Here is a 27,562-nt window from a genome sequence, read left to right on the forward strand (position 1 = left end):
GACACCTAAACAGCAAGATCATCAAAGGTCCGCGGCGAGGATCTATCGCTTCATGTCCCAAGCCGGACGCAAACTAGACATCATGTCGTCCTTTGTACCAACCATATCCCCTGGCAGGCGGCTGACCCGATAGTTACCCATGCGGATATTATTCATATGGGTGTTATTGATACCGGTGCGATTGCTGCGGATACTACCCGCATCGCTGCCAGAGTCTTGGTTCTTAAACCGTGGTGGTGGAGCAAAGTCCAGACTGGTGTATGTCCCGGATTTACGCAGAGCATGACTAGAAAGGAAGAATGTCAGTAAATGATTATCTAGGTAAGAGCCTGTATTGTTTCGGCAGGGTGATGGGGTGATAACTTACGCGCTAGGGATGACGGCAAGATCATCGAATGACGACATCAAAGGCGTGTGAGCGCGGATCGCAGGACTGTAAGGTCGAGAGCCGCCAGTAGGCGTCTCAGGACGACCAGATTGTTGATCACGGAAGTTCTTGCCGGGGGCAAACTCCGCCGCCATCAAGAACGAGTCATCCTTCAACATGTGAGGAGTTGGGAGAACTTGAAGTGGTGCAGGGGGAGGCATTGGCCGACGGGGGCCATTGGACGCCGAGGAGAAGGCACGGGGACCTGGACCACCGTAGCCGCTGAACCCAGCGGAGTTGGTCGCCATATGACGGGCAGCTCCTTGGAAGCGGGGAGGAGCTCGAGGAGGAGGCGTCATAGCACGGCGGCCCATGGGCTCAGCAAATGGCATCGGAGGAGGAGCAGCATCGAAGTATTCTCCGGTGGCGGGGTCATAGGCGTAACCACCGCCGCCGCCCTCGTAGAACTCAGGGCCATAATCTTCATAATAGGTAGTTTCACGCTTGCTTTCGTCGAAGTATTCCTTATAGAAAGAACGGATACGGTTGGCGCGCTGCTCGGGGTTGTCTGCTGGGTCCTCGGGGGGCAGAGGGCGAACACCGAGAGTCAATCGGCGGGTGTCGCGGTGGCTATCATATGGCTTTTCTAGAGCTGGAGGCTCCTCTGGTAGTTCTGGTAGCTTTTCTTGGTGATGGTCTGCCTCCTCGGCGTTGTGAACATTCACTTCTGGGATCGTAAACTCGGACTTGCGGTGGTCATCGCCGTAGTCACTTGATGTGATATCGGAAGCTGGAAGAGAGATGCGAGGAAGCTGCATTGTGGAAGTTTGAGCGACCTCAGACTCATGGTGAGATGACACTGCGTTCGGCAGTGGGAAATTGAGATGATCTATGTCATGCAGCTCCGCGTCATTGCTGTGAGAGTGTGATGGAGAATCGAAATGGAGATCCGGTGATGAGCTGAAGTTAAACTGGGGTTCCGGCATTTCAATATGATGTTGCGGCTCTTGAGGCGAAGCAGCTCGTTCGTGGGCAGCAACACCCATAGCCGCGTCGTGCCTTTGCTCATCATGTTCAGAGAAAGAAGTAGAAGGCAACCCAGGAAGAGGCCCGAGATAATCACGGTGTGTCTCTTGTTGAGCAAGAGGATGATGAGTTGGCTCTGGCGCTTCGATAGGGCTGTGGTGACGAGGAGGCGATGAGCGAGACATCCTTGAAGCATTTCGCAGAAGTCCAGAGTTGGGCTCTTCGGATTGACCAAAGCGGGTTGATCCTGCCACACTAGATGCATCATCTCGAGTTCTTGGATATGAGCGGATAGACATATTGTCCTGTGGAATAAATGTCGCCGGGCGGTACTTGTCATCGTCGATTGATCGGGAGATGGAGTGCAAGGAGTCTCGAGAGCCATGAAGACCAGGAGGCACCAGATATGGGTGCACATCAAGAGATAGTCCTTTAGTATGGGTAGGCTCCACCATTTGAGGCATTCCAGGGTGCTGCTTCCGCCGCGTGGTATTCACCGGATCTAAACCGAAATCCAGAGATCTATGCTTATCATCGGCATCCTCACGCATCAATTTCTTTACATGTCTTCGGTGAAGAACAATCAAAATCACAATGGCACACAAAACAGGAACACTATTTAGTGAAGTGTTAGTCCGGGGCAAGGCTTTCTACAATCGACCCATCTCAACGGGTGGGGGGAGAGAATAAGCTTACCCAGCACCGAGTACTACAGGCAAGACCGTCGTTTCCAAATTACTTGTTGATTTTTCACCTGAAGAGCCAGTGGAAGTCGAGTCGGCTCGGGCGATTAGAGACGGAAGGCCGAATTCTGTGGGAGTAGGGACTGGGAGTGGGAAGAGATCGGAAGGGAATGCGTTCCCTTCGACGGGGAACTCGATCACCGGATCGGCATGGCGATGGTGGAGGTGGTGGTGATGAGGCATGTTGAGGAGGGGGTTATCGACAGGCTCCGCTTCCAGCACGTCGGCCAGTCGACACACACGCACACGCGTAGGCGAAATTCGAGACGGTTGATATTCAAGTTGAAGTCATTTAAATTCGCAATGGATGATCGTCGAAAAAGGAGATCTGGATACAAAAAGGGGGTCGTGGGATCGAAAAAAGCCGGCAAAAAATGAAGGTCAAAGAGTGAACAGGACAAATACAGTCCCTAAAATCAAAAGAATGGCGGCCAGCAGCCTCAAGGGAATGTATGAGGGTCAGAGTAACGAGAGATGAGTTGAAGGAGAGAAAAAGGAAAAAGAGGAGAAAGGGCGAGACTGGCTCAGACTGGCTTAGACTGGGCTTGAGGGCTCCAGTGGGCTTGTATCTGCCGTTACGGGGGCTATACAGTCTGCGTACACAGGTACAAGTGGTGGGAGCTAACTCAGGGGGGACGCATAATCTCCGCTTTAATCTTATTCTTGTACCTGCCCAGACTCCCAGAACTCTGTACCTCTGTACCTGTGGGCCTCCGTACTCGTACTGAGAGGTCTGACCTGCTTGGGTTTCTCTGTAATTACACTCGTTTACAGTTCTTCTTTCCCCAGGGTCAGACCATGAACCTGTTCATTTTCCCCTGACAATTAACACGCTATACCCGTGGGCGTCAATCAAGCTATTCCCCAACACAAAATCCAGTACCTGCCCTTGATCCGTACAGATTTCCTCATTACTGCCGAATCCATTTTGCGTTGTTTATTATTGTCTTGCTCTTATCTCGCCTGTCTCAAGAATCGCTCAAGTGCTGCAAGGCTTGCTGTGTGCCCGGGTGGGGTCCATGCGGGTAGTGTCAGGTACCAAACCAATCATAAGCTGGCTGCCCCTGAACTCTCTCTCCACGATTGTCATTGGCCAAACAAAGTCTTGGAGAGAAAACATTGAAATGTATGGAAAGTGGCAGCCCGAGAGAGATTCCTTTTATTTGGGCCTAGTCCAAAGCTGTTAGCTTCAGTCTACTATTCATAGATAACAGCTCCACTATCGACGAATCCACAATGGAGGATTTTATCATTGAATCAGTAGAAAACTATGGAGAAAGAATTGCAAAATTTACCCCTGAGTACTCCGTGCGGAAACTCCGTAGATGAATTGCTCTATGGTAAGCCACAATAAACAAGAAGTGAAAAAAGAAGATGCAAATATATGAGTCGAGGATCCATTTTAATTCCTGCTTTTAACCTGAGACTCTAGGCCTTCCCAGGCTCAAGTTCCCCTCACGCTGAAGCTTGGCAGAGCGCCGACGATCGTTGATCGTTTTCGGATAATCTTCGGAATTGCGCAACCGAGCCATTTTTTTCGATGATCACCGCCAGCGAGGCTGATTGAAGAGCTTTGGTATAGTCGGATATTGCATGATTAAACTGACGACAATAGTATATGTTGATGTGCTTTGTGCAAATCTGATATAATTTACAAATTTTGATAACTTAAACTATGCGAGCGAGTGCAGTGCATTGTATGTGTATATGGTGAACACCCTCAACCTTCAACTTGAACTTCAAGTTGGAAAAGCCACACTCAAACTTGAATCTTCCAAGGTTGGAAATATTCGCTAAATATTAGTCGATATTATTCCAAGGTTGGAATCTATATACAGGTAATATACGCATAAACCTTGCCGCATGATACTATTTGATACAAATATGCACCTAGGTTAGTACTTGACAAACACCTGATCCCTCAGGTTTTCAATCGTGGTACCAGTGTCCAACTTGAATATCCGATTCCCAGATTACACAATATTTTACTTCAAGTTCTTTCCAATATCTACCTACCTAGCCAGTAGAATACGGGCTAGCATTTCGTAGCTTCTCGCCATACATGCAGAGAGAAATGGGCGCCGGAATCCCCATCCCCAACGAGATAAATGCTAGCACACTAAATATGCAAATCCCAATGTTGGGAGCTATCCAATGTTGATGAGTCTGGGCTGTCCAGCCATAAATAAAGAGACCGACCGGGATACAAGTCGTAGTGATAGTGAGTAAGGGTAATCGAAACTCAGGCTTTCCGGTATTGTTCAAGTTACGGGCTTTGAAACGTTGATAGATCCGGTCGTTCAAAAACGCACATTGATATGTACCTAGCATATTCCCTAAACCAAGAGAAATGTAATTCAATCCTCCAATACCCGTCGACTCATTGTAAACATCAGTCCATAGATCCGGAAAAGTTGACATCAAAAGGTAATAAACGCCATAGATATAAGCCATATATAAGGCCAGAGCTTGAATAAGAAGCTGTGTGAAGAGAAGACGGAAGGGCCGCAGAAGAGATATGTGCATCAACTGGATCAACGTCTTGCCCTCTCGTTCCTCTACTGTCCGATACGAAGAATCGCCGGTCGCTGTACGAAGCTTTTTCGCACGCACCTTGAGAATTCGAGGACCGTACGTTTCACGAAGAAAAAACACACCTGCGACTTGTACAATACCAGTCGCAATCGACGTAGCGTAGAAAACCCATCGCCAAGTAGTATACTCAGCAATAAAGCCATCCATAACCGGACCAACAGACGGACCAAGCAACGGCGCCAGACTAAAAAAAGCCATTGCCGTACCACGCTCTTCAGCCCGAAAGCTATCTCCAATAACCCCTCTACCAACGTTTAAAACAGGATGTCAGTTTGTTCATCACAGCTATATATATCCGTTAAAACTTACAACCGTAGGGACACTACCGCCTAGACCAGATAGAAATCGAAAGGCGATAAGTTGCCCTGTCGACTGGGATACACCACAGCCAATATTGAAGGCAAGATAAATCAAGTTGGCCAGCTGCAAGACGATAACTCTGCCGTATGTCTTGGAGAGCGGTCCAATAAATAGCGGGCCGATAGCATAGTCCAGGATAAAGATAAAAACGGTAAGTTGAAGAATGAACTCTTCTTTGATGTTGAATTCGGCTCCGATAGATTCTAGGGCGGACGCTACCATTGTCGAAGACACGGAAGAGATGAAAGTGTACATAGAGACAATCCCCATGGTAATCCACTTTGTCTTCATGGACCAGTTCTTTGGGTTTTCTGGGTCATCAGGTCCATCCCACGTTACCTGTGCAGAGGGGTTGTTAGTCTCCAGTATGAAAAAAACAGTAGGCAGGCAACATGAACATACCAATTTGGGATCCGCCTGAGAAGTATCGGATTCAGCGGTTTCTTAAATATCCTGTGGCCGTTGAGCTGTCTTTTCTGGGTCCAAGTCTTGTCTGTTCACAGAATTTGTTGTTATCTCATTCGCTTTCATATCTTCATGGTTAGAAGCTGAATTCGCCCCATTAAGGCCCTGGGGACCTGTATCGTTAGGTACAGATTGAGCATTTTCACCCATAATCAAGTATTATCTGATCTGTACAGCTAGGCGCACATCGAAGACATGAAAATGATCATAAATGAAAAGGAGAAAGCCTGATATTTATGAGTTATGACAGTCCAATAGAACGGGGATAGGGCTGGAGGAAAACGGAGTTAATGCTTGACTTCCTTTAATTCCGATTCAAAACAGACAAACGAGCACCGAACTCGGGCCACATCAAAAGATCTGCACCCGCACTCTCGATTTATACAGGGATCAACGCATTATTGCGAAATATGTGCGTGTGCTGGTGATAACTGGGTAAAATCGTGGCATCATAATATTGTGGCGGGCCCGGGTCCAAGCATTTCGTTGAAAAAATATAGATACATTACATATATAGTTAGACAAGGCATGGGTATCAACAACTTGAACCCGGATGACAGAGATTATGATGTACTGATTCAAGTTCTCTAGAGCTACAAATAATATGGCTCTAATATTCCAGTAGGAATCCACTCATACTGAGAGAGGATTTAGTCCATATTGAAGCTAAAAAGAAAAACACCGACAAGAGTCCTGTGATGATATCCGACTCGGAGTCATTCAAGTTGTGAGGAACTCCGAGTCCAGACTGAGGGCTAGTAGTATCGGACATATACGTATCCGGAGCGTCGTTATACCATGCATATTCCGCGATAGTAACTACCCTGTCCGGAGAAGCACACTCGGAGTGGAAATTGACTCCGTGTCCTTGACAGAAATAGAGAGTCCATATCCGTAGCGAGAGAGCCTCCTTGTCCATAGCTAGGATGTTTTATACTTGTAGTAAAAAAATAATGTGTGCCTGGGATACATGGTAGGTACCGTCGAATTAGGCTCTCCATCTGATATGTGCCGAAGGTGGGGCCAGCACCAGTCAGCTTCACTTCATAGATAGACTTTGATCTACGCCCGCATACATAGTAGATTTGCGTAATACTACGGCTCTCAATGTTACATAGTAATGAGTTTTATCAGGACAATAACCAAGAATTGGTCAATGGTATCCAGCTACGTCCCGTCTCAGCTTGCAAAGGCCATGCTGAATACGTATGGATCATAACACATAACTAGGTAGCCAATGTTGTACTTTACCTTAATTTCTCCAGAGCAGAGAGATGTCGCATCGACGACACTCTTGTTGGCCAGCAATGCCAGTATTTATAACGACATCGATATGCCATCAATGAGTGTGCACTGGACAGGGTGCTAGTGGGCTATCGCGAGTCAAGGCCTGGTGAAGAAAAATTTCTCTGTTTCACCAGATACTAGAGTTATTTAACAAGAATCTGAAAGGTCTAAATGGTACTGAGTAATTCCGCGGTGTAGATACAAACCATCTCCCTGCTTTACAAGCGGCAGCTGCTGAAAGGGTTGCATTCCAGAGGGAAATCGGGTTTGACGGTGTACCACCTTCATCTGTTTCAAAACAGAACAAGTTAGAACTTACCATAAGAGTGTGCAGATTAATTATAGGCCATGCATGAATGTAGTAGAAAGATCCGGTGTTCGTGGTCTATACGTTGGGTTACCGAATGACCAAAAGTCCTCCCATTTTGATCTCTGCATATATTGTATGATCGGGGAAACAATCGCGGCTATATGCGGAAGCCATTGAGATAATTGATAGTCAATAGATTGACTCCAATCTATGAATTCTAAAAAGAAGAGCAACGGAGAACGCTCCGGGTGTGGTGGTGGTGGTGGTGGTGGTTTTTTTTTTCGTGTTTATCGATCGAAGATAAATATCACGTAAATGCCTTGAATAACCGAGAATGGCCGCCCGCCGAGGGTAACCTTTGTGATAGCTGTGATAAGACTTCATCTCAAGGAAAAAATAAAATGAAATTTGATAAAGAAGTGGATACTCAAAGGAATGACAGCCGAGATTTCGGTACATAGAGTGACATTGAACGATAATGGGTGAATCGAGATGCATAGATCAAAGACAACGTGGCGATACATGGGATCTCTGCTCGCAAGCCGCCGTTGCCGTAAAGACCGAGGGCAACCCCCAAGAGAAGAACATACTTAGAAGAACCCAAACACACAACATCAATTGGATTTTACATTGCTCTTAGGGCGGATATACTGACAGTAAACAGATAGGTCTGTAGGTGCTGGGTAACTCGGGCCGATATCTCGGCGACATGATAGAAAGAATGGCGTCGGAAATCAGTCCGATGGAATCCACATCTTAGTTCCCTTCTGGGATGCTTTTGGTGTCTCCATATTTTGCCGCTGGGAAGCTACCAAGCGTCCAAGTGGTATTGCTAGGCCCATTGTGGTCATGCGAAGGCGAAGAAAAAAGAGAGAGAAAAAATGAAGTAAAAATATAATAATGGTGGCAGGAGATGGACCGGTTTATTCTTGCTAGTACATCAACTTATACAATAATTCTTGTCCTAGTACCTTTCCTACTATCTCGAGACACACCAAGTAATACCTCAAAGAATTTCCGTTGCCGGGCATTGGTATCATGGAGACGCTATCCACAGACCCCGAAAAAGTCGAACACAACCGAAGTCGTGAAGAAAACCCAAGTCTTGGTAGTACCATCTACGAGTCTGATTCTATCACCTCACAAGAACTTTCATCCACATCCTCTCAAGATGCGCAGGAATACATGTCCCGTGTACAGACCGCATACTCCCAATATGAACCTAGCCTCGAACGCCATCCCACAGCACTAAGCAGGATCGCAACACATCGAAGTCAACACACAGCAACAGTGGGAGCATCAACGAAGTCCCGAGAAACATACAAACCTTTACCTGAATTTGGAGCCGGAAAACCATACCCAGAGCAGTTACCAGAAAAGGAAGAGTATGTAGTGGAGTTTGCAGGCCCAAATGATCCCCTTCACCCTCAAAACTGGTCTATGGGCAAGAAGATAGCAACCGCAATGATGCTATCATGGACGACATTCAACGCGACATTTACCAGCAGCATATACTCCACTGCAATCTCAGTTATATCCCCGGAGTTTAAGATTTCTACAGAGGTAGCTACCCTGGGCCTATCATTATACGTGCTTGGATTTGCAACAGGGCCAATTATATGGGCACCACTGTCCGAGCTACATGGTCGACGTCTACCTATATTAATCTCCATGTTCGGTTTCACCATATTTCAATTCGCCGTTGCAACAGCCAAAGACCTTCAGACTATTATGCTATGTCGCTTTTTCGGGGGATTCTTCGGCGCATGTCCGCTTGCCGTTGTGGCGGCTGTTTTCTCGGATATTTTCGACAATCGCATTCGCGGACTTGCAATCACAGTCTTTGCAATGACAGTCTTCACAGGCCCACTATTCGCTTCCACCCTCGGAGGCTTTATTGTACAAAGCCCCCTAGGTTGGCGATGGACCGAATATCTTACCGGGATAACGGGTGCTTCGGCCTTGATTCTCGATATCCTTTTCTTAAACGAGACATACCCACCCGTTGTTCTCGTGAAAAAGGCCGCTGAGCTACGCCGACGCACGAAGAACTGGGGAATCCACGCGAAACAAGAAGAGATAGAGATTGACTTTCGCGAACTTCTACAGAAGAACTTTAGCCGGCCGATCAAGATTCTTTTCACAGAGCCGATTGTCCTATTACTCAGTATATACATGGCCTTTCTATATGGTCTTCTCTACCTCTTCCTCACAGCTTATCCGATCGTCTTTCAAAAGATCCACGGATTTGAGAAAGGTGTCAGCGGACTTCCTTATATAGGATTAATCATCGGCGAGTTCCTTGGTGGACTGTTCATCATCCTCACTCAGCCTTGGTATAACCGGAAGCTCAAGGCTAATAATGACATTCCAATTCCGGAATGGCGCCTACCCCCAGCAATTGTGGGGAGCGTTGCTTTTTCTGGCGGCCTATTCTGGTTCGGGTGGTCTGGATTTAGGGCTGAGACCCACTGGATTGTTCCTACTTTGTCCGGCCTGCTGATAGGCTTCGGGTTGCTGTGCATTTTCTTGCAGGCATTTAACTATATTGTCGATGCTTACCTTCTCTTGTAAGTGGTCTTGTTTTTGATCTTATAGAACTCCATTCCGGACTTCCTGCTAATACTGATTTCTGATTTCTTAGTGCTGCGTCTGCATTGGCTGCTAATAGTATCCTACGATCTACGGCTGGAGCAGTATTCCCTCTCTTTGCTACGTACATGGTATGTAGAAACCTGCGCTCGAATTCGTTGAATTTTGCTGATATAAATATACTATCAGTTCGATTCGCTTGGTGTTAACTGGGCTAGTACATTGCTCGGTTGCGTCGCTGCTTTGTTGATACCTCTTCCAATTTTGTTTTATCTTTATGGACGCAGGATTCGGGCGAAGAGCAAATATTCGACAGACTACGTGACAGCTACAAAGGTCCATGCCCTGGAAGAAGACGAGTAAAGCTGCTATGGCCAACAGTAACAAAGCATTATCTTTTTCTTTAAAAATTATTTGATACCCCTGAAGCCCTAAAGAATGAACCCGAAATACTTGATTTTGCTATCGTCTACTTTGCAAAAACTTGCCAAAGTAATTTCTCAAGTTTTATTAGCCTTTAAAGGATCTTAAAGCTACGATAGGAATGTGAATAATTTTTATTTTATGATGCCATTGCGTAGCTCAATGTACCATTTAGAGAGAAAAAAAAGAGATGAGCTTTGTGTTTAAATAAAGTTCGAGGCTAGCTACTTTACTATTTCGGAGCGTCATATTTTAAGTTCTCGAATAGCGTCTTCCAATGTCGATTACATAGCCATGACTGTTCAAATATGAGAAAATTGACTCATGCAATCCGATGGATCTATCACCCCGACTTCTGTTTCAATGTTTCTTTCTCTTCAAGAGAGAAACAAAGAGAGATAGACACATTCACCAAGGATCATCCACATCATGCAGGTATATAAGTGGGATCTTTGTGTATTATGCCTTTGGGAAGATCCCAGAGAAAGCTTGCAAGACCGTCAGTTTGACACCGCTCCTTTAAAATATCCTAGCCCTGGAGGCAGGACTCCCGTAAATTATAGGTGATTGACATTAATTTCGGACTTGGTCAAAACCTTTCGAGCCTCTAAAATGCCAACATATGTTAATCCAGACAGGCCAGCTTCACCGTATTATCCCTTTCAACTTAACAAGCCCAGGTGGTTAGCTCATGATCTTTGTTGGCAAAGATTGATGAATCATTTTGATACAATGCCCGATTTTGATAAGCTGATGAAGGCACTACTACAGGCATCGGGCCCAGGATATGGACCATTATCAGGTATGTTTCATCCATAGGGGCTTTTCTGTAATGATAGAGCGTTGGACCGTAGTTCAAAAGCTATAGGCTACTCTGAGCCTTCAGAAGACAAAAGATTGAACTGGAGAAATTGGAGGCAAGTTCTGAGGGCCAACGAGGCCCAGGAAACTTTACTAAGGCTTCGAAGATTCGAAGCTCGCTTTGTCCATAATACAAGTTCTAATTCGATCCTTTCTTGTTGCTTCCGGTGGAGCTTCGATTTGAAGTTGTTAACAACATCTCGACTGCCGATTTCTTTTCACTCAGACTTTCATCAAAGGCCATGGCTCCATTATTTGAAAGCCAGCAGTTTTGGAAAACGAGATTTGAAGTTTATGGAGGGCGAGGCTCTCTGAAATTCGTGAAATTCGTGAAAGGATGAATATTATAGACTTTTGTTTTCCTGCACCAGTTATGCTATGAGAAGGAGCTTGGTGAGTGACTTGAGAAGGCAGTGGGTCAACAATGAGATGATCAGAAATCTATACCTAATTACTGGTGCGGCGGGCCTTGTTTCATCATATGACCACATCCATCCAGATCACAACCTATGCTGGATATCCTCGGGTTTCCAAACGAATTACAGATGCTGTGGCTACCCAACACGCAGAAACGCCCTGCGCCATCTCTTTGCATCATCGGAAGACTCGTGTGGTTTATGCTTTAGTCTGAGCCACATGAGACTATCTCACACAATTATTCTGCCTCGCCGAGTTCAGAAAATTGCTGTTTCTGTTCTTGACGAACTTCTGTATACATTTATAACAGGACTGGATTTTATTTACAGATTAGATGAACAGGAAATGCCATTTGGATATCGAATCCCTGGAAAGCGAACCATAGTCGACCTTTGTGGTGGTATTTTAACAGGGCTTGATGTATGGGTTGGAGACTATGGAATTCATGCTATACGGGCGGTTACAACGAAGTCCGATTGTATAAGCTACAACAGGGTAGGCGAACGGAAGCCATTTTCCATATCCCAGCCAAGACTTGTGCACCTAGATGCAAAATCACAACTCATAGCCTTTTCTGGAGACTTTCAGGTGAGTATTTCTTCGAGTCAATTCAAAAATTGTATCGATTCACATCATCAGTGGCACTGACATCAAACAGGATTACAGGATGATGACCCTTGGGCTGGGATCAACTATTTCCACCCCATGTTCCGAGTCACTGTCCAAAACAAAGCAATGTTGATACGGAACGATGAGCGTGGATGGAGAGGTGTATGAGAGAGAGAGAGATAGGAGAGGGATCATGGCTACTATATCCATGTAGTGTAACGTCCGAGTGAAAAGTGATCCCTGATTCGGCGTATGCACCATTCTATTCTGCCCTATACTTTGCTTTGCTTGTTTATGAGGAGCTTGTCTGCGAGGATCCAATCTAAATTGACCCCTTAGTATGTACGGGGGACTATAGCGCGCAGAGAAGAACCCCCATTTTAGCCTATTCAAGTTTTAACTCGGCGGAAAACTACGATACAGGCCGTAGTATGTACAGTAGGTGGTAACACTGAGCACTCCTACAAGCCCTGGATATCGCCAAATTGCGCTTTAAACCCACATTCGTCAAATATCTCTCCAAGATTGAGGTATAACATTTCTTCATTCTTGAATGAGCTTATCAGTATAATCCGCAGTATCTCCAAGAGATATTTCTCTATTTGTCCTTACATTTGATTCATTGTATTTGAACTTGAGAAATAATGCTAGATGGACCCCGTAAAGACGTAAGGAAACTTTTAAAGTAATTAGAATAGTAACGGAATCCACATGATTTTCAGCTTGACAGCTTTTCTTCAAGTTGAACCTGATCAATTTCGACCTTCATTGCCAACAACTTGCTTTCAAGAACTTGAGCACTCTCGTCATCTGATATGCTGTAAGCTCCGTCGTCCAATTCGAAGGCTTCGAGTTCGTTCATTTCGTTTTTCAGTAGAAAAAACTTGGCATACAAGCCAATACCAGCCACACCGAACAGACCGAAGGGAAGTTCTCCCTGCCCCTCACGGACGCTAATCATGGTTTTTATCAAGTGTTCCATTGATGAATTCCACTGCCTTGGTGGTGGGTCATGTGTTCCGTTTCCGTACGGCTTCTTGTTCTCTACGACGATGGCTTTGCATCGTTGTTGTCTGCGGAGAATACCAGCACTAACATTTGCCTGGGCCTTTTCGTTTTCGTAGTCCTCGCGCATATGTAGGAATATTTGACGAGGTGGGAAAAGGATCGTAAGGATACGAAGCCAGAGATTATCAATCGTAATCTCCCGGCATCTGGAGTCTCTACTTATCTCTTCGAGATAATATTGGATTCCGACGTCGCTTACAAACTATTGAATATAGGTATTAGTCTCATATAGTCATGATCCGGAAATTTGGGCAAAGACTTGCCGCCATGATTGTGTGTGATGGGCTTCGAGAATTGATGAGTGAGGTATTTGAGCTTGATAGCATGGATTTCGAAGACAGACGGTGATGGAAAGAAGAAGGAAGTCAGGTCTGCCCACGTGAGGGAACGAAACCTTGGAACCAATGTCCAAGGCAGTCACGTTCACGAATCCAGTCCGTAAATATAAACCCTTACCTAGTACACCACTGTCCATACCGTAAGCTTTACATAGAAAACAAGTGGAAAGACAAATGGAAGAAAAGACAGGTAAATTTCTCTTTTAATTAAAGATACATGACGTAACGGTGAACAAATGGGCCTTCTGGTGTTTCTTTATACTGCGCAGACGTAGAATTCGCATTTATAAAGTAAACAAGGACAAATATGCTTCAAACCAAATCTATTCTCTATGATGAGGAATCCGATTTCTGCGCTTCCAAATCAATCGACCGTGCCGTGAAACTAGTATCTTTCTTCCCTTCGACCGTAGCCGACGACAAGACAATATGACTGTCTACAGACTGTTCCACAGCAGCACTCATTTCGAATTTCTGAGAAGCTACCTGGCCAGACGTACTCCGGGTATACTTTGTGGCGCTCGACAAAGATGACTGTAAAGATGCAAACATTGGCGTATAGTTAAGCCAACGACCCATAGTCTTTTGTGGTTCCGTAGTCTCTGATATTATAGAAAGGTTCGCCCCAACAGTTCTGTTATAGTGAGGCGATGGGACCGTGGCGCTAGGCATTTGAATTGAAACAGCGGGGAAAGTCGCCCCAGCGACTCTGTTATAGTGAGGCGATGGACCGCTAGGTCTTTGGATCGCAACAACAGGACCTCGCTGTCCGAGGGGAATTTGGAACATAGACGTGGCTTTTTTCCAAGGGCTCTTGGTATCAGTACTATATGCTTGGTCATCGTCGTTGTCCTTGCGGATTTCCACGGCATTGCTACCTTTGAAGCTTGGGGCTAGTTTGTCCATGGATGCAGGTCTCATCCAGCGCGGAGCCACATGTCCCAGTACATAGCGATAGAAGCCATGTACAGGAAAAGCCAAAGGAAGCGAGACAACGAATATAAGAACAACGAAGGCGCATAATGGATACCAGACTGCGGATAGCGAGAATTGTGTCATTCCAAATATGCTCTAGTTGTTTTGATTACCGATTAGCTCACAGGCTGGACTATGATGGGAGACATCACAAAATCAAACTTACCGCAACCCAAGATATAGGAAGAAATGCAAAGGCAAGGACATTCAATCTGGCCACAGCCTGACCTTGTGTCATCGTTTCAATATTAAATGCCTAGAGCCTTCATCAGCAATATCCTAGGATACTATCATACACACGGTTATCAAGTACCAGACTAGTCATATTTTCCAATTGCCGCAAAATGACCTGAGAAGTCTCTTCATGATATTGAATATCCTCAAAATGTTCCTGAGCTCTTTCAGCAAGGCCATGATCCTCATTCACCTCACGAAGACGAAGAAAGCGTGCTACAGCACTAGAATGCACCCGTAACTGCTCACTCACAGAGAGTATCTTAGCAGCTTCATCATGAAGTGCTCTTGTCAGCTGGAGTAACGGGGTCGTGCGAGTAACTTCATGAATCTGATGACGATACTGAACAAGATTGCTTTTAGTGGTATTCCAGACTTGATTCCAGTCACCAAAGATATGAAGTAGATCTGCAAACATCCAAAGAGGAGTCTTTTGCAACCGTGTCCATCGAGTCTCATACGCAGCGCTATAGTGAGAGGCTATGAGATCACCGACGACAGAATCAGTGCAGATGATAAATACTTTGGAGTCGCTATGTAAAGGCTTTATTGTTGGTAATTGGCCAATCCAGGTAGCGATTGGGAGAAAGCCCATATGAGTGACTTCAACTTGAGTTTGGGAGTTAGAATCTAGGCGGTAAAAAACTGGGCGGTTTATTAAACAAGAAAAATCTTATAAATGTTACATATGGTTAGTTAGGATTTCTTGGTTGGAAGTAATGTTTATTGGAGAGACGAACCGTCGGAGTGCTTGTAGGAACGTGGTATGACGGAGACACTTTGACCAGTAGATGCATTGCTAACTACTTTTTCGAGGAGTGTATGAGGAAATCCGGGGAAGATGGCGTCAAGAATTTTTGTAACTGGGGCTGCATAGTTGTCAATCTGTATGATGCTGATATCAGGTTAAATCAAAAGATTCCCTAGCAATGGTAACGTTACGAACTTCACGATTGAATCCTTCAAAGCGTCTGAATTATCTATAGTATAATCTATAGTATAATCTATAGAAAACTCATTGACATCTCCATTAAGTCTTTGAGTTGAAAATGTCTTTGGCGTTTGCTGGGGAGCCGCTGTAGATGGTGGAGCTGGCAGGCTACTCCAGATAGTGAAGTCGTAGGCGGGACGCGTCCAGGCTGCCATGGTTTGCCGTGATGTTGAATTTTAATCCAATGTAGAAAACTTGGAGACGTGTTGCTATCAATTTTTGAACATCTCTGGATGTTGACGATTAAATACTGGAAAAAGGAGCCCAGGGCTCAGCCCCCTCAGATGAGGCTCCGCCACATGTGATGAAGCCAAGTACAAGTTACAGATGCCGCTAGGCGCTCAGACACATGTGCAGTGCAGATGTGGTAAACCTGATTTTGATTGGCAGCTCTGATCAGCCATCCAAGCTATATAAAGGTAACCGACCGTAGGATTTTACATTTAGTGATAGGCATTGAAACTACTATAATCAAGCGGTCTTTCTAAAGGAGTAGATTATGAAGAATATATAAATGTTTTTGTTTCTGGGATCGAGCCCAGACAAACAATATGTCTGACATTGGACCTCATTGATTTTCATGGTTAGGTCTTCGTTCACAAAACATCATCACTATGCAGATCATTTCGACCAAAAGCCTCCGTACTTATTACAGCGCAATTATAATATGAGTCGCGCAGGTATGCCATGAAAAGGAAAGGAAAGAAGCGGCGACGCTGAAAATAAAAACAAAAGAAATTGAAATAGTCCTTGGTATGCAAAATGGCGTGGTACCTGCACAATGGCAAAGGAACAAGCGTGTTTGAGCAATGTACAGAAAAGAAAAAAGTTGTACAAAGATGAGAAGGCTTTTGAGGGAAGGGCAGGGTGTTCCTGGATGAGAAGGAAATAGATCATGTACTCAAGGAGTATTGTAGAAGATAGGTAGAAGAGAAGAAGGGAGGGAGAGAAAGCATGATGGAAAGAAGCAGGGAGAGATATCGAGGGAGAGGGGCTCATTAAAATATGGAAACAGCCAAAATAGAAAGGGTATCTTTTTTGTCCAAGTCAGGGCCAGCAACTCCATTGGACTTTAAACGGGTATAAGTAGAGACATCGCGAGGCCCGCACTGGGCCAGTATGGGGACCAACTAATGCATCTCAGCCAATGCAGCTTCAAAGCTTGCAAAATCATCATGAGAAGGCTTTTCAAAGATTTGGCGAAAAGGAGGATCGGCCGGGAATACATCTTGCGGATTTGGGTCGACGCCTTCCGCCTTGCGAATCACTTCCTTTAGGGCACGAGTGACCACTCCCGCACGAACCACAAGATCTCGGAGAGACGAAGTGTCGAACGGAAGCTTTTGAGGGCGAGATGTAGTAGTAGTAATGCGCGGTAAAGTCGAGGGCTCAGGTCGCTCATTAGGTTGTATGAATTCAACCACGGATTCGGACTTGGGCGAATCTTTAGAAAGTCTTCCAAGTGGTGAGGTATAAAGTTGGGTGTTCGATGACAGAGAATTATTATTGCTTGTATTCGACGCCCTGATTGCTGAAGGTGGCTGTAACCCGTTTTGTGGAGGGCTCCCCTGCCATGACGCGGCACTATTCTGCTTCGATGAAGCAGCTAGACCTTCCTCATCCGATTCGTCAAAGCTGAATGTGAGTGAGGACGGAGAGCCAGGAGGTGAATGGTGGTCATCATCATCGTCAATAGTAGCCAGGTTGATGATCCCTTCGGCTTCCTTCCAAAGTTCACTTGATGGTCCACCTAGAATGTCAAGGACGCTTGCTTGGTGCCTCAACCGCTTCAGCTCCTCCACCAGCAATGTAAGCTCCTGAACTTGACCAAATTGACCTCGCAGACTGGCTTGACGCTCCAAAATTGCCTGGGGAACAGCCATACTCTGAGAAGGACCTTCCGACTCGGTTGTCTTTGTGTCTTGGCTCAGAGTTGCCTCTTCCATGTCATCGTCAAAGTCGAAATCACTGTCCCAATCCTCACTCACGCCCTTGCTGCCCAAACCCCAGGTGCCAAACTTACCTGATGTTTGACGGGATTCACTGGTTGCTGGGTCTCGCGCCACGGGCACACTTTGACTTCGAAGGTGAACAGCGGAGGGAACTTTGCGACAGGCCGCTCGGCTTCCCCTGTCGATACCATTTTGTTTACCATGTACAGTTCTTGGACGTGCTTCGGAGTCGGACATGTCTCGGTCATTGCGTGACTGCTCGGACCAGTCGAAGATATTCATCTTTTGGTTCACATTTGATGCTTCAGTTGATGAACCATAACCAATCATGGTGGAAGGAAGGTCTGAACTGGACTGCCCTGGCTGATTCGTTATCGACATGACTGAAGAGTTTTGTATGGACATGGTGTGTTCTTTCCCAGGCAATTCCCCAATCATGCTGAGCGTTTCATCCTCATCCCCAGACAAGGTTGCGGTATCATTAATGTTGACATGAAGAGGGACGGCGGGGAGAAGAGAATCAGGGAACAAGGGCGGGTCTCTTTCCATACGTGACGCAAATGAACCCCGCGGCAGAAGTTGCTCTAGGGTGGTGACTTCCTCGTTCAAGAATCGCGTTCCTGCCCTGTCAAACATCGTCTCTATCCTCAACCCCTTCAATTCGCTTACGTTGGTCTCACGTGTGCGTATTGAGTCCCAGCAATCCGTCATCATATCGGTCTCGTATTCATCGCTTGATGTGAAGACGCGGGTGTCATCGGATCCGATCACAGTGGAGGACGGGTCTGATGCAGCGATCGAATGCCTCTTGGGACGACGACGCAGAGACGAGTAAGTGCCGCTCTTTGGTTGGCAGGAATGTTGCCAAGCTGATACAGCAATGGCATCTGAGGTCAACGGACGATGACGGCGTAAACCAATGTTGTAATCTTGTGATACTGATCGAGGTCCAACTTGATAATTCCCCGCGAAGGGGTTGAGAGACGAGCCGGGTGACGAGAGCTCTTGCGGCCGGCGGAAGATGCTGGGGTCGGTAATATTACGCCGTTGCGGTTGGACAGGCGAGCTTGGGATTGCATTCTCTAGCTTTGAAAGCTCTGATCGAGGAATAGAGAATGTTCTGCCCTTTACGCGTTTGAGAGAGCCACCTCGAGGTCGTCCAAGAACTGGGTTTCCAGACGCTGAGACGGTATTCACAATCATTTTCTTAGGCTCCGCATCATTCATGGAGTAGGAGTGCTTGTGAATTGGTTTCTCTGGTGGGGGTGTTGGAAGAGGGGTGATCCGATCAGCTGCATCGGTCTGGAATGGATTCCGGAATTCGATCGGGGTTTCAGGTTCCGTATGCTTGCAGGTATGGAAAAGAGGTCTATTCATTGCTGTGGTTGCGAGGACCAAGGCCGGAAGGCTGTCCTGATCGGAGGTTATTCGCCGCACACCTGGAAACATGGGAGTCCCAGTAGCGGGTAGTTTTCGAGCAAGCTTGTCTGAAAATCCTTCCGACTTTGGTAGAAAGTAAGGCTTCCAGTCATCTTGGGAATGAAGCTCGAAATCCTCAATTGTCGGAGAATCAAATGAATAACAATCTGAGAACCGGGATTCGAAATCTGTGACAAGTGGGGACTGTAATCGTGCGGAATCTGAGCGCTGATGGCTGGTGGCCGGTCTCCGTAAAGCAGAAGCAGGCGACACAGAAGTATTAACAAAAAGGGGGTGAACATTTGAATGTTGTGATGAAGTCCGCTTGATAAGTTTGTTGGGAGACCTCCGTTGGCTTGCTGGACGGGGGAGAATGGGACTGGCAGATCCATTAAAGGACGGGGTTACCGGGCTATTAGTCGACGGGCTTTCGGTTTGAAAAGATACTATAGAAAGGCGTCGGAGCCAGCCGGTAGAAGGCCTTCGAGAATGCGACTCGGTGGGTTCGTTCTCGGGGATGCGTAGGGGCGGGCTGGTGAGTGTTTGACCGCGACGACGACGTCTGGCTGCGCCGAAGGATAGAGACGCTCTTCTACTCTCCAACCCATTTGATTTCAGACCGCGCGAACTGTCACTTCCATCGGTGTCATTCCCACTCAGGGTCCAACTCGCCCGCGCGGTGTTCGGTCGTATCGATCGCGATGTTTTGGGGCGCACATCGACGGGGGTTGCTTCGCTAAGCTTGGGTAGTGGTTGATCATGGGATAAAGTCTTGCGTCGCAAGATGCTTGGTTTGCTCCGTTCGACGCGGCCAAGCGCGAGACCAGTGGGAGCAATCCCGACAGTGCTCAAGGCACAGAGCTGAACGGGCGATGTTAGTTCCCAGCCACATGAGATTGGGGGCGAACGAGACAACTATACCGTGGATATGTGATCCATCCTCAGAGGCGGCCGAGAACAGTGTCAAGCACCCTCCAGCTTAGCTCCGCAGGGTCGAAAGTCTTTGCGAATGACATCCCATATGGTGTTTGGCGAGCGGAAGTGGGAGCCGGAGGGGGTAGAGTTCACAGCGACGCGCGATTGTCGATCATGGGCCAGGGGGCAACTCAAACCAGAAACGAACGTGGAGGTGAAATATCAAACGTATTAACACCCTACCGTGCCCTTCATAGGGGCGCCTTGACTCAGAGAAAGAAGGGGAGAAAAGTCGATGACGGAGAGGGAGAGGAAGTGGAGTGTGCAATCAACAACAACAACGACTCGGGGATTTACTACGCTAAACTCAGCTGGGGATTGGGCCACGCTAGGAGCAAGTCAATAATATTGTCCGCAGGGGAGGGAAAGAAAGAGAGATCATAATTTAGATTAAATTTGATTTATTAATATCTTGGATCTACGATATAAATGATAAATCTTGTTTTTGGTGATGTGTTTACCCTGTTTATCCTCTTCACCCTCAACTACACTTCTCTTCGTCTTCCAACTTATTTTCCTCATCTCTGACCCAAACACCACCCACCCCCGAACAAGAAAAGACAAAATAAATCGAGAATTGAAAATGACAGAATCTGACGGAAATGAAGATGCGGGCCCCTTGCGGCTCACATTGCAGCTTCTGCTCGTGTCCAGACCGAAACTAACTGGGCTTACAGATACGGAGAAGTCCGCGAGTGGATGCGAGTGGCTGTGGATGACCCAAGGGAAAGCCAGAAGCGGAGACATGAAAGAGGGCAGCAAAGCAGAAACGCAGGACAGAAAAAGCCATGCGATCCAAGAATTCCCCACATCCAGCTCATTACGGCTGGGATCGCGTCTTTAGCTGGCCCCCTCACCTTCCCAGGATCGTTAGTCGCCCGATCGCAAGGGCCCCAGTTCGGCCGATCTGTGTCCACCGGTTGGACGAACGGCTTCCAGGAAAGCCACTGAGGGGAAAAAACAAAATAAAGGCCAACAAAAACAGTAAAACAGGGCTCTGTTCAAACCGGGCGTGCTGAGCGTTTACTTGGTCTGGCGCTGTCACCATCTGAAACAGCCCCTCCCCCAATTCTTCTTTCTCCCCCCCCCCCAGGACACTTGAATATGCCTAGGGCATTCATTCCTGTGGACGTCGTGGGGTAGTTTTACTTATTTTCCAACCCAGAACAACCTGATCCAGTTTCAGGATGATTCTATTTCTTCTCGAAGTCTGACATCCACTCGATCCAATTTGTGTTTCGCTGATCCCTCCTCCATCGTTCCTCGCTTCTATTCCGTGCCGGATCTCCCTTGGAAACAAGCGGGGCCATTATGAAATCTCGGGATAACATGTGGGATCTGGAAAGAGAAGCCTGGCATGGGTGGGAATTCCGATCCATATCGTCATACCCTCCTCCACTTTGTAAATGAAAGGGGAATTTGCCGTGGATCAAACGCGATAGTCGGTTCGGACTGCCGAGTTTTACGGTCGCCAGGCTCAAATGAATGAAGGATGTAGCTATGGAAAAGTCAATTCGAAGTCAATTTTGAGTCTTTCAAAATTCCAAAGAACAGCCAAGCGATGATTAGAATTTTTGTTAATCTATTTTTCCCATTTTATTTTATCTTCTATTATCTATATTTGCTTTGTATCTCCCTGTCCTATAACTTTCCCCCTGAGACAAATTGGCTCCTGCACCTGCGATCGACAACGCACTTAAATGAATCATGAAAACCCCTGTTTGAACCTGCTGGTCAGGATTGACAGCCGGGAAAGTCGATGTGTCTATCGTCCAGGATCCATTGGAAGCTTTGAACTTGGTTGTTAGCTAGATTCTAGGTTTATTGGCTGATAAGCTCCCGATAGCTTTGTTGACGTGTTTTTTCCAAGCCAACGTGATACAGTCACTTGCAGGTGATGGCTTTTCCTTCAAGGGTCCGAGCCAATTGAGCTTTCGATCTGAAATCTGTCAATGCACGTTCGGTTGGTCGACATCATGCAGCCAGGAACCAGGTGGCCCCGGGGATCATTGGTTGTCGTTTGTTTACGTTTTGCTGAAAACAGAATCTCCTCAATAACACTGGGGCACTTTCTTACAACGTCGCTATTATACACCGCCGCTCTCTTTCATCCATTATACTTTCTTCAAATTAAATAATAAATTGATAGAGAGAAAAAAAGAAAGCAGTATAGAAACTTTCCGCTTCAACCATGTACCAATCATGGCGCAATATCCCGTGCCTAAGAATCTGCCCGTCTCTTTACTTGGGACTTAGACCGTCATACTGTCACCTTAGAAACTTTAACTAAATTCTTCGCGTATGTTGTAAACCAGAATGCTTGCAACTTGAAACTTGAACTAATGCGATCGGCGCATCAAGAAATATGATCTCTCTCTTCCAGAGCTAGCAGTGTGATAGTGTGACAAATTGAACATTGTTTCCAGGGCAATGTATGTTCAACCCCAGCAAGATATTGACTTTCGAGCGCCTTCAAGTTCAAAGGAAAGCTGCAGCAATCTATCTTTGGAACCCAATAGCCGTGACGCCGACGTGTGAATTATCACTATCATTTTCCGATAGTTTCATAAGCGGCGGATCGGTTATTTGATATTCTTATTTCTAAAATTAAATATGTGCTGGTTCGATTGAGGATTGATCCGACTCCACAAACCTTCACGCCATATGTCATTCAAATTTTGGCCGCTACCCGAACAGGAAATTCCAGGAAACTTTGAACTCATATATACATTCCAAAGCTCCGATATAAACACAATGGTCAAAACGATCAACGCAGACCAGCGACCTCACTCTCACTGGTGGGTCCTGTCCTCTCAATAAATCTTGTTGCCCGCGCATGACCATCAATAGCAACATCCTCCATTCCAAGGCCCTTTCCCGCCGAAAAGATAGCATGAGGAGCATTAGGAGCTTCGTGCAATTCGACATCGGTACCCTTCTCCTTCATATTTCGCGCAAACTGCATAATATCATCATAAAGGACCTCTGACGTACCGACGTGAACGAAAAGAGGCACACTCAATTTATACTCGCTTCCAAGCGGAGTGAAATAGGGGCTGGTTTCTTCCCAGCCAGGAGGAATATAACTAGTTGCACCCCAATGACCCAAGTCATATCCAATATAATCGACTCTTGCATTTTGGTGCATCTTCGTTTTATTCATACCCTCATCAGTTAAATCAACCCACGGTGAGAGCAAAAGTGCCGAACGAGGTAAAGGCAATGCTTGATTGTCTGTGAGAATGTATCGCAGCATGGCAAGAACGAGATTTCCCCCCGCTGACTCGCCCGCAAGCACAATATGAGATGGATGAATCTTCAACGTTCCCAGCGCATAGGCATACGCGGTAAATGCATCTTGAAGAGCTGCGGGGAAAGTCTTGTCCGCATCTAGGGAGAGTCGATATTGGATTGACAGAACTGGCCATCCGGATAGTTCACTGAAATGGTCAAGGCCCCAGCCGTGTGCGGTATCGTCGCTGGGTCGAGCACCCAAAATTACGAAGGCACTCGGGTGGAAATGAATAACCAACTTTTTGGGGGGTTGGACCGGAGCAGCCGGGTACCAGACAGCACCAGTTGGTACTGGTTTGATGTCTGGGACGGAGTTGAGTATCCCTTTATAGACCGGTGAGTCTGTGTTAGAAAGGGTATTTTGCGGATTAAGGATAATGAATCTGTCTCCATCTGGGCCTGGCTCTAATGACTTGGGGGTGCGATAGCGAATAGCCGTATGATGTCGTATAAACGATCTAGCAGCCTGCACAGAAACCGATGTTTTCCATGACCATGCGGGGTTCTGACGGTTGGACTTAGGTATGAAGTAAAGCCACCATATCACCAGTCGCGTAGGAAGAATGAGGAAGAATAGCGCGTTGCGCAGAGTCGAATAGACGGACATTTTAATATTAGGAGTCGATGAGGAAAGGGCCAGTTCTGGGCCTTTGTATTTGGTAAATACTGGGCAGGATATCAATCAACTGCGATGGAACTTGGGTATTTAGGAGCCTTATATAAAAAAGTCTTTCCTCCACTCGATTGATCTTGCGCTTGCTTAATTTTATTTATTTAGCCTCGGAACCGGAGTATTGCTCAAAAGCCAGACCGAGTAGCTTATTCCTTTAAGGAACGATCTACAACCGTTTCTATTAAAGATTGGACACAAGAAAAATTGATAGGTGAAAAATTGTATGCAAAATATTTGGAGCGGATCCTCCAAGGCTTTACGGAGTAGAAGGTACATAAGGAGCAAAAGTATTCAACCAAAAGTAGTATACTGTGCGATAGAAGCATGGGGGCCAAAAATAGCACTTGATATAGTTGACGGGAGAATAGATAAGGACTGCGATAATATCATGTGACCTTATCGATAACGCACAAAACATGCCACTTCCTCTGCAGCTTTACCCCAGATCTATCGGACCTCGTGAGAGTGGGCAATTTATTCAATCTACTTGGTTCAATCTCAAGACTGGAGAAAGCGCATAATGGAGGCTCAACTACAGGCCCACATACCTGGCCTGGACCACGTCATTTCAGAGTACTCCGTGGTATGTCCCCAGTGTGACACCCTCATTATCTTGAAGGAATGCTAATAGCTTTCATAGGGATACTTGACCCACGCCTCTCATCTCTATGTCGAAGACGCCAATGCCCCATCTCCTCTGGTCGAAGCCGCTGAGACGGTGACGCAACTCCTGATATCAGCTTCCGGAGACTTCTCTCCGCAGAACTGCAATGCGATTGGAAACCTGGTGGAAAAATTTATTACGTCGTTGAGCTCCGCAAATGGCCCCGATGGTGAGCAGCGACAGATGCCCTTTGCAGCAAAGAAGCTGGACCAGACTATCAATGTCGGTTCGCAACGCAACATGTCCTCAACTCTTGGCTTGACCGGTACAAATGTAGACCTTGAGTCTGCCAATGCCCGTAAGGTGGAATCTCGCGTGGACAAGAAGAAGCTGGAGAAGGCTGAGCGCAAGATTCGCGCTAAGCAAGAGAAGAAGCAAATGAAGACAGTTACCTACGAGGCTTCTCGTCTGATCAACCAACCGGACGAGACGATGACGTACGAAGAATTCTTCATGGCTGTTAACCCGCTCCAGCTGGGCTCGGATTCACAGTCAAAGAGCAAGGATGTCAAGCTGGACAGAATCGATATTACGATCGGAGGCCAGCGTATTTTGACCGATGCCGACCTTACCTTGGCCTACGGTCGTCGCTATGGTCTTGTTGGTCAGAACGGTATCGGAAAGTCTACTCTGTTGCGAGCCTTGAGTCGCAGAGAAGTCGCCATTCCTAGCCATATTTCCATTCTTCACGTCGAACAAGAGGTAGGCATTCAATTTCTCCCGCCTAGAAATCGGCAATGGTCGTCTATTTTTGATACTTACCTATTCAATCTCGAAGATTACCGGTGACGATACACCGGCCTTGCAAGCAGTTCTGGATGCCGATGTGTGGCGCAAGCACCTTCTTGGTGAACAAGAAGTAAGTTCCCTCCAAGTTATATGTCGGAGTCTTTGTCTAATGACTGCCTAGAAAATTTCAAAACAACTAGCGGCCATCGAAGAAGAGCGATCGACTTTAGCAGATACATCAAAGGATGCTGCTAGGTTAGATCAAGAACGAGAGGGCCTGGACGTCACCTTGAGTGATATTTACTCCAAACTTAATGAGATGGAATCCGACAAAGCAGAGTCTCGAGCAGCCAGTATCTTGGCTGGTCTTGGTTTCTCACAAGAAAGACAGCAATTTGCCACAAGGACGTTCTCAGGAGGTTGGAGAATGCGTCTTGCTCTCGCCCGAGCCCTGTTCTGCGAGCCCGATCTCTTGCTTCTTGACGGTAGGCTCTTTAGGACAGCAATCAGAGGAGAAATTTATGTTGCTAACGAAATGATACAGAACCGTCGAACATGTTGGATGTTCCGTCCATTACTTTCTTGGCTAATTACCTTTCGGGATACCCTAGTACAGTATTGGTGGTTTCTCACGATCGTGCATTCTTGAATGAAGTTGCTACCGATATTGTCCACCAACACTCTGAGAGATTGGATTACTACAAGGGAGCTAACTTCGGTAAGTTTTACCTACCAGAAATTATAATTGACTTGACTAATGAAACATTTAGAATCTTTCTATGCCACTAAGGAGGAGCGACGCAAGAACGCCAAGCGTGAATATGAGAAACAAATGGCCGAGAGAGCTCACTTGCAAGGTAAGGAAAAAAACTTCTCTTCTTTATACCAGATTATTTACTAACCTATCCAATCAGCTTTCATTGACAAGTTCCGATACAATGCCGCCAAGTCTTCCGAGGCTCAATCGAGAATCAAGAAGCTCGAGCGTATGCCTGTTCTCGAAGCACCCGAGGCCGAATATACTGTGCACTTTCAGTTCCCCGAGGTCGAGAAGTTGTCTCCCCCCATTGTCCAAATGGCGGATGTTTGCTTCGGATACACCCCAGAAAGACCCCTCCTCAAGGATGTCGAGCTTTCTGTCCAACTCGATTCACGTATTGGTATTGTTGGGCCTAATGGTGCTGGTAAAACTACCGTGCTCAAGCTGCTCATTAACCAACTCGCCCCGACGAAGGGTCTCATCTCTGCTCACTCCAGACTGCGCATTGGATTCTTCGCTCAACACCACGTTGATGCTCTCGATATGAACACAAGTGCCGTCAGTTTCATGGCAAAGACATACCCCGGAAAATCTGACGAGGAATACCGAAGACATCTGGGCGCGTAAGTTTAACCCGAACCTCACAATTCTGACACTTTATACTAACATTTCTTTCCCATCATAGTTTTGGTATCACTGGTATGACCGGTCTTCAAAAAATGGAGTTCCTTTCCGGAGGTCAAAAGTCTCGTGTCGCTTTTGCTTGTCTGTCTCTTACCAATCCTCATATTCTTGTTCTTGACGAGCCTTCCAATCACTTGGATATTGAAGGTATGGATGCGCTTTCCTCGGCGCTCCAGCGTTTCGAGGGTGGTGTCGTTATGGTTTCTCACGATGTGACTATGTTGCAAAACGTCTGTACTAGTCTCTGGGTTTGTGACCAGGGTACAGTACACAAGTTCGATGGTGATGTAAAGGCGTACAAGAAGATGATTACTGCACAGGCCGATGCAGCTGGTGTTGTGGCTAAGCACTAGATCTAGATCCCAGTGTGTATAGGAGAACAAAATAATTGAGACTTTGCAGAAAGCCCTCGAGTAATTACATGAACTATGGATATAGTTAACTTTGGTTATTGTGTTAAAGCAGACAAATGGAAAGTCAAATAGTCAATTGTATGCTCTGAAATCGATGCACCCGGCGCTCTTGTGGGACGCTGCAATTAGAATAATGGAAAGACTTTCCCGTTATCTTTCTACATGTGTATGTCTCTGTAGAGCTTACAGTACACTGAGTGCAGATAGCGGTGTGCTAGGCGGTAAAAGCTATACTAGTATATGGCAAGGGCTATCCATACTAATTCAATACTAGTTTCATCACGGAAAATGCTTCCCGAGTTCTCCACAGTCTCCTTATCGCCCTTATCGCATAAGAC

At 46.4% G+C, this 27,562-nt stretch overlaps 10 protein-coding genes across 10 annotated transcripts; 2 read left to right on the forward strand and 8 right to left on the reverse strand.

Annotated features, from left to right (window-relative positions):
- Window positions 1-42: 42 nt before the first annotated feature.
- Window positions 43-2,319, reverse strand: N7478_006742 (uncharacterized protein; the record flags this gene model as incomplete). The annotated part of the gene is made up of 3 exons (XM_056922956.1): window positions 43-286; window positions 368-2,008; window positions 2,090-2,319. The coding sequence occupies 3 exons, from the start codon at window positions 2,317-2,319 to the stop codon at window positions 43-45; spliced, it is 2,115 nt and encodes a 704-aa protein (XP_056780993.1).
- Window positions 2,320-4,152: 1,833 nt separating this feature from the next.
- Window positions 4,153-4,929, reverse strand: N7478_006743 (uncharacterized protein; the record flags this gene model as incomplete). Its single annotated transcript, XM_056922957.1, has 1 exon — window positions 4,153-4,929. The coding sequence occupies one exon, from the start codon at window positions 4,927-4,929 to the stop codon at window positions 4,153-4,155; it is 777 nt and encodes a 258-aa protein (XP_056780994.1).
- Window positions 4,930-5,010: 81 nt separating this feature from the next.
- Window positions 5,011-5,706, reverse strand: N7478_006744 (uncharacterized protein; the record flags this gene model as incomplete). Its single annotated transcript, XM_056922958.1, has 3 exons — window positions 5,011-5,016; window positions 5,041-5,430; window positions 5,593-5,706. The coding sequence occupies 3 exons, from the start codon at window positions 5,704-5,706 to the stop codon at window positions 5,011-5,013; spliced, it is 510 nt and encodes a 169-aa protein (XP_056780995.1).
- A 2,485-nt stretch (window positions 5,707-8,191) lies between these two features.
- Window positions 8,192-10,108, forward strand: N7478_006745 (MFS transporter; the record flags this gene model as incomplete). Its single annotated transcript, XM_056922959.1, has 3 exons — window positions 8,192-9,723; window positions 9,798-9,876; window positions 9,935-10,108. The coding sequence occupies 3 exons, from the start codon at window positions 8,192-8,194 to the stop codon at window positions 10,106-10,108; spliced, it is 1,785 nt and encodes a 594-aa protein (XP_056780996.1).
- Window positions 10,109-12,773: 2,665 nt separating this feature from the next.
- Window positions 12,774-13,190, reverse strand: N7478_006746 (uncharacterized protein; the record flags this gene model as incomplete). Its single annotated transcript, XM_056922960.1, has 1 exon — window positions 12,774-13,190. One exon carries the CDS (start codon window positions 13,188-13,190, stop codon window positions 12,774-12,776), a length of 417 nt encoding a protein of 138 aa, XP_056780997.1.
- A 601-nt stretch (window positions 13,191-13,791) lies between these two features.
- N7478_006747 (uncharacterized protein) lies at window positions 13,792-14,367 on the reverse strand (the record flags this gene model as incomplete). The annotated part of the gene is made up of 1 exon (XM_056922961.1): window positions 13,792-14,367. One exon carries the CDS (start codon window positions 14,365-14,367, stop codon window positions 13,792-13,794), a length of 576 nt encoding a protein of 191 aa, XP_056780998.1.
- Window positions 14,368-14,704: 337 nt separating this feature from the next.
- N7478_006748 (uncharacterized protein) lies at window positions 14,705-15,265 on the reverse strand (the record flags this gene model as incomplete). Its single annotated transcript, XM_056922962.1, has 1 exon — window positions 14,705-15,265. One exon carries the CDS (start codon window positions 15,263-15,265, stop codon window positions 14,705-14,707), a length of 561 nt encoding a protein of 186 aa, XP_056780999.1.
- Window positions 15,266-16,791: 1,526 nt separating this feature from the next.
- N7478_006749 (uncharacterized protein) lies at window positions 16,792-19,971 on the reverse strand (the record flags this gene model as incomplete). Its single annotated transcript, XM_056922963.1, has 2 exons — window positions 16,792-19,893; window positions 19,954-19,971. 2 exons carry the CDS (start codon window positions 19,969-19,971, stop codon window positions 16,792-16,794), a joined length of 3,120 nt encoding a protein of 1,039 aa, XP_056781000.1.
- Window positions 19,972-22,774: 2,803 nt separating this feature from the next.
- N7478_006750 (alpha/beta hydrolase) lies at window positions 22,775-23,908 on the reverse strand (the record flags this gene model as incomplete). The annotated part of the gene is made up of 1 exon (XM_056922964.1): window positions 22,775-23,908. One exon carries the CDS (start codon window positions 23,906-23,908, stop codon window positions 22,775-22,777), a length of 1,134 nt encoding a protein of 377 aa, XP_056781001.1.
- Window positions 23,909-24,494: 586 nt separating this feature from the next.
- N7478_006751 (putative AAA family ATPase GCN20) lies at window positions 24,495-27,164 on the forward strand (the record flags this gene model as incomplete). Its single annotated transcript, XM_056922965.1, has 8 exons — window positions 24,495-24,557; window positions 24,615-25,340; window positions 25,417-25,497; window positions 25,549-25,852; window positions 25,912-26,085; window positions 26,138-26,224; window positions 26,282-26,750; window positions 26,813-27,164. The coding sequence occupies 8 exons, from the start codon at window positions 24,495-24,497 to the stop codon at window positions 27,162-27,164; spliced, it is 2,256 nt and encodes a 751-aa protein (XP_056781002.1).
- Between the last annotated feature and the right edge of the window lie 398 nt (window positions 27,165-27,562).

This window comes from Penicillium angulare, assembly GCF_028827245.1.
Source record: "Penicillium angulare strain IBT 27051 chromosome Unknown utg000004l_segment0_segment0, whole genome shotgun sequence".
Classification (NCBI taxonomy): domain Eukaryota; kingdom Fungi; phylum Ascomycota; class Eurotiomycetes; order Eurotiales; family Aspergillaceae; genus Penicillium; species Penicillium angulare.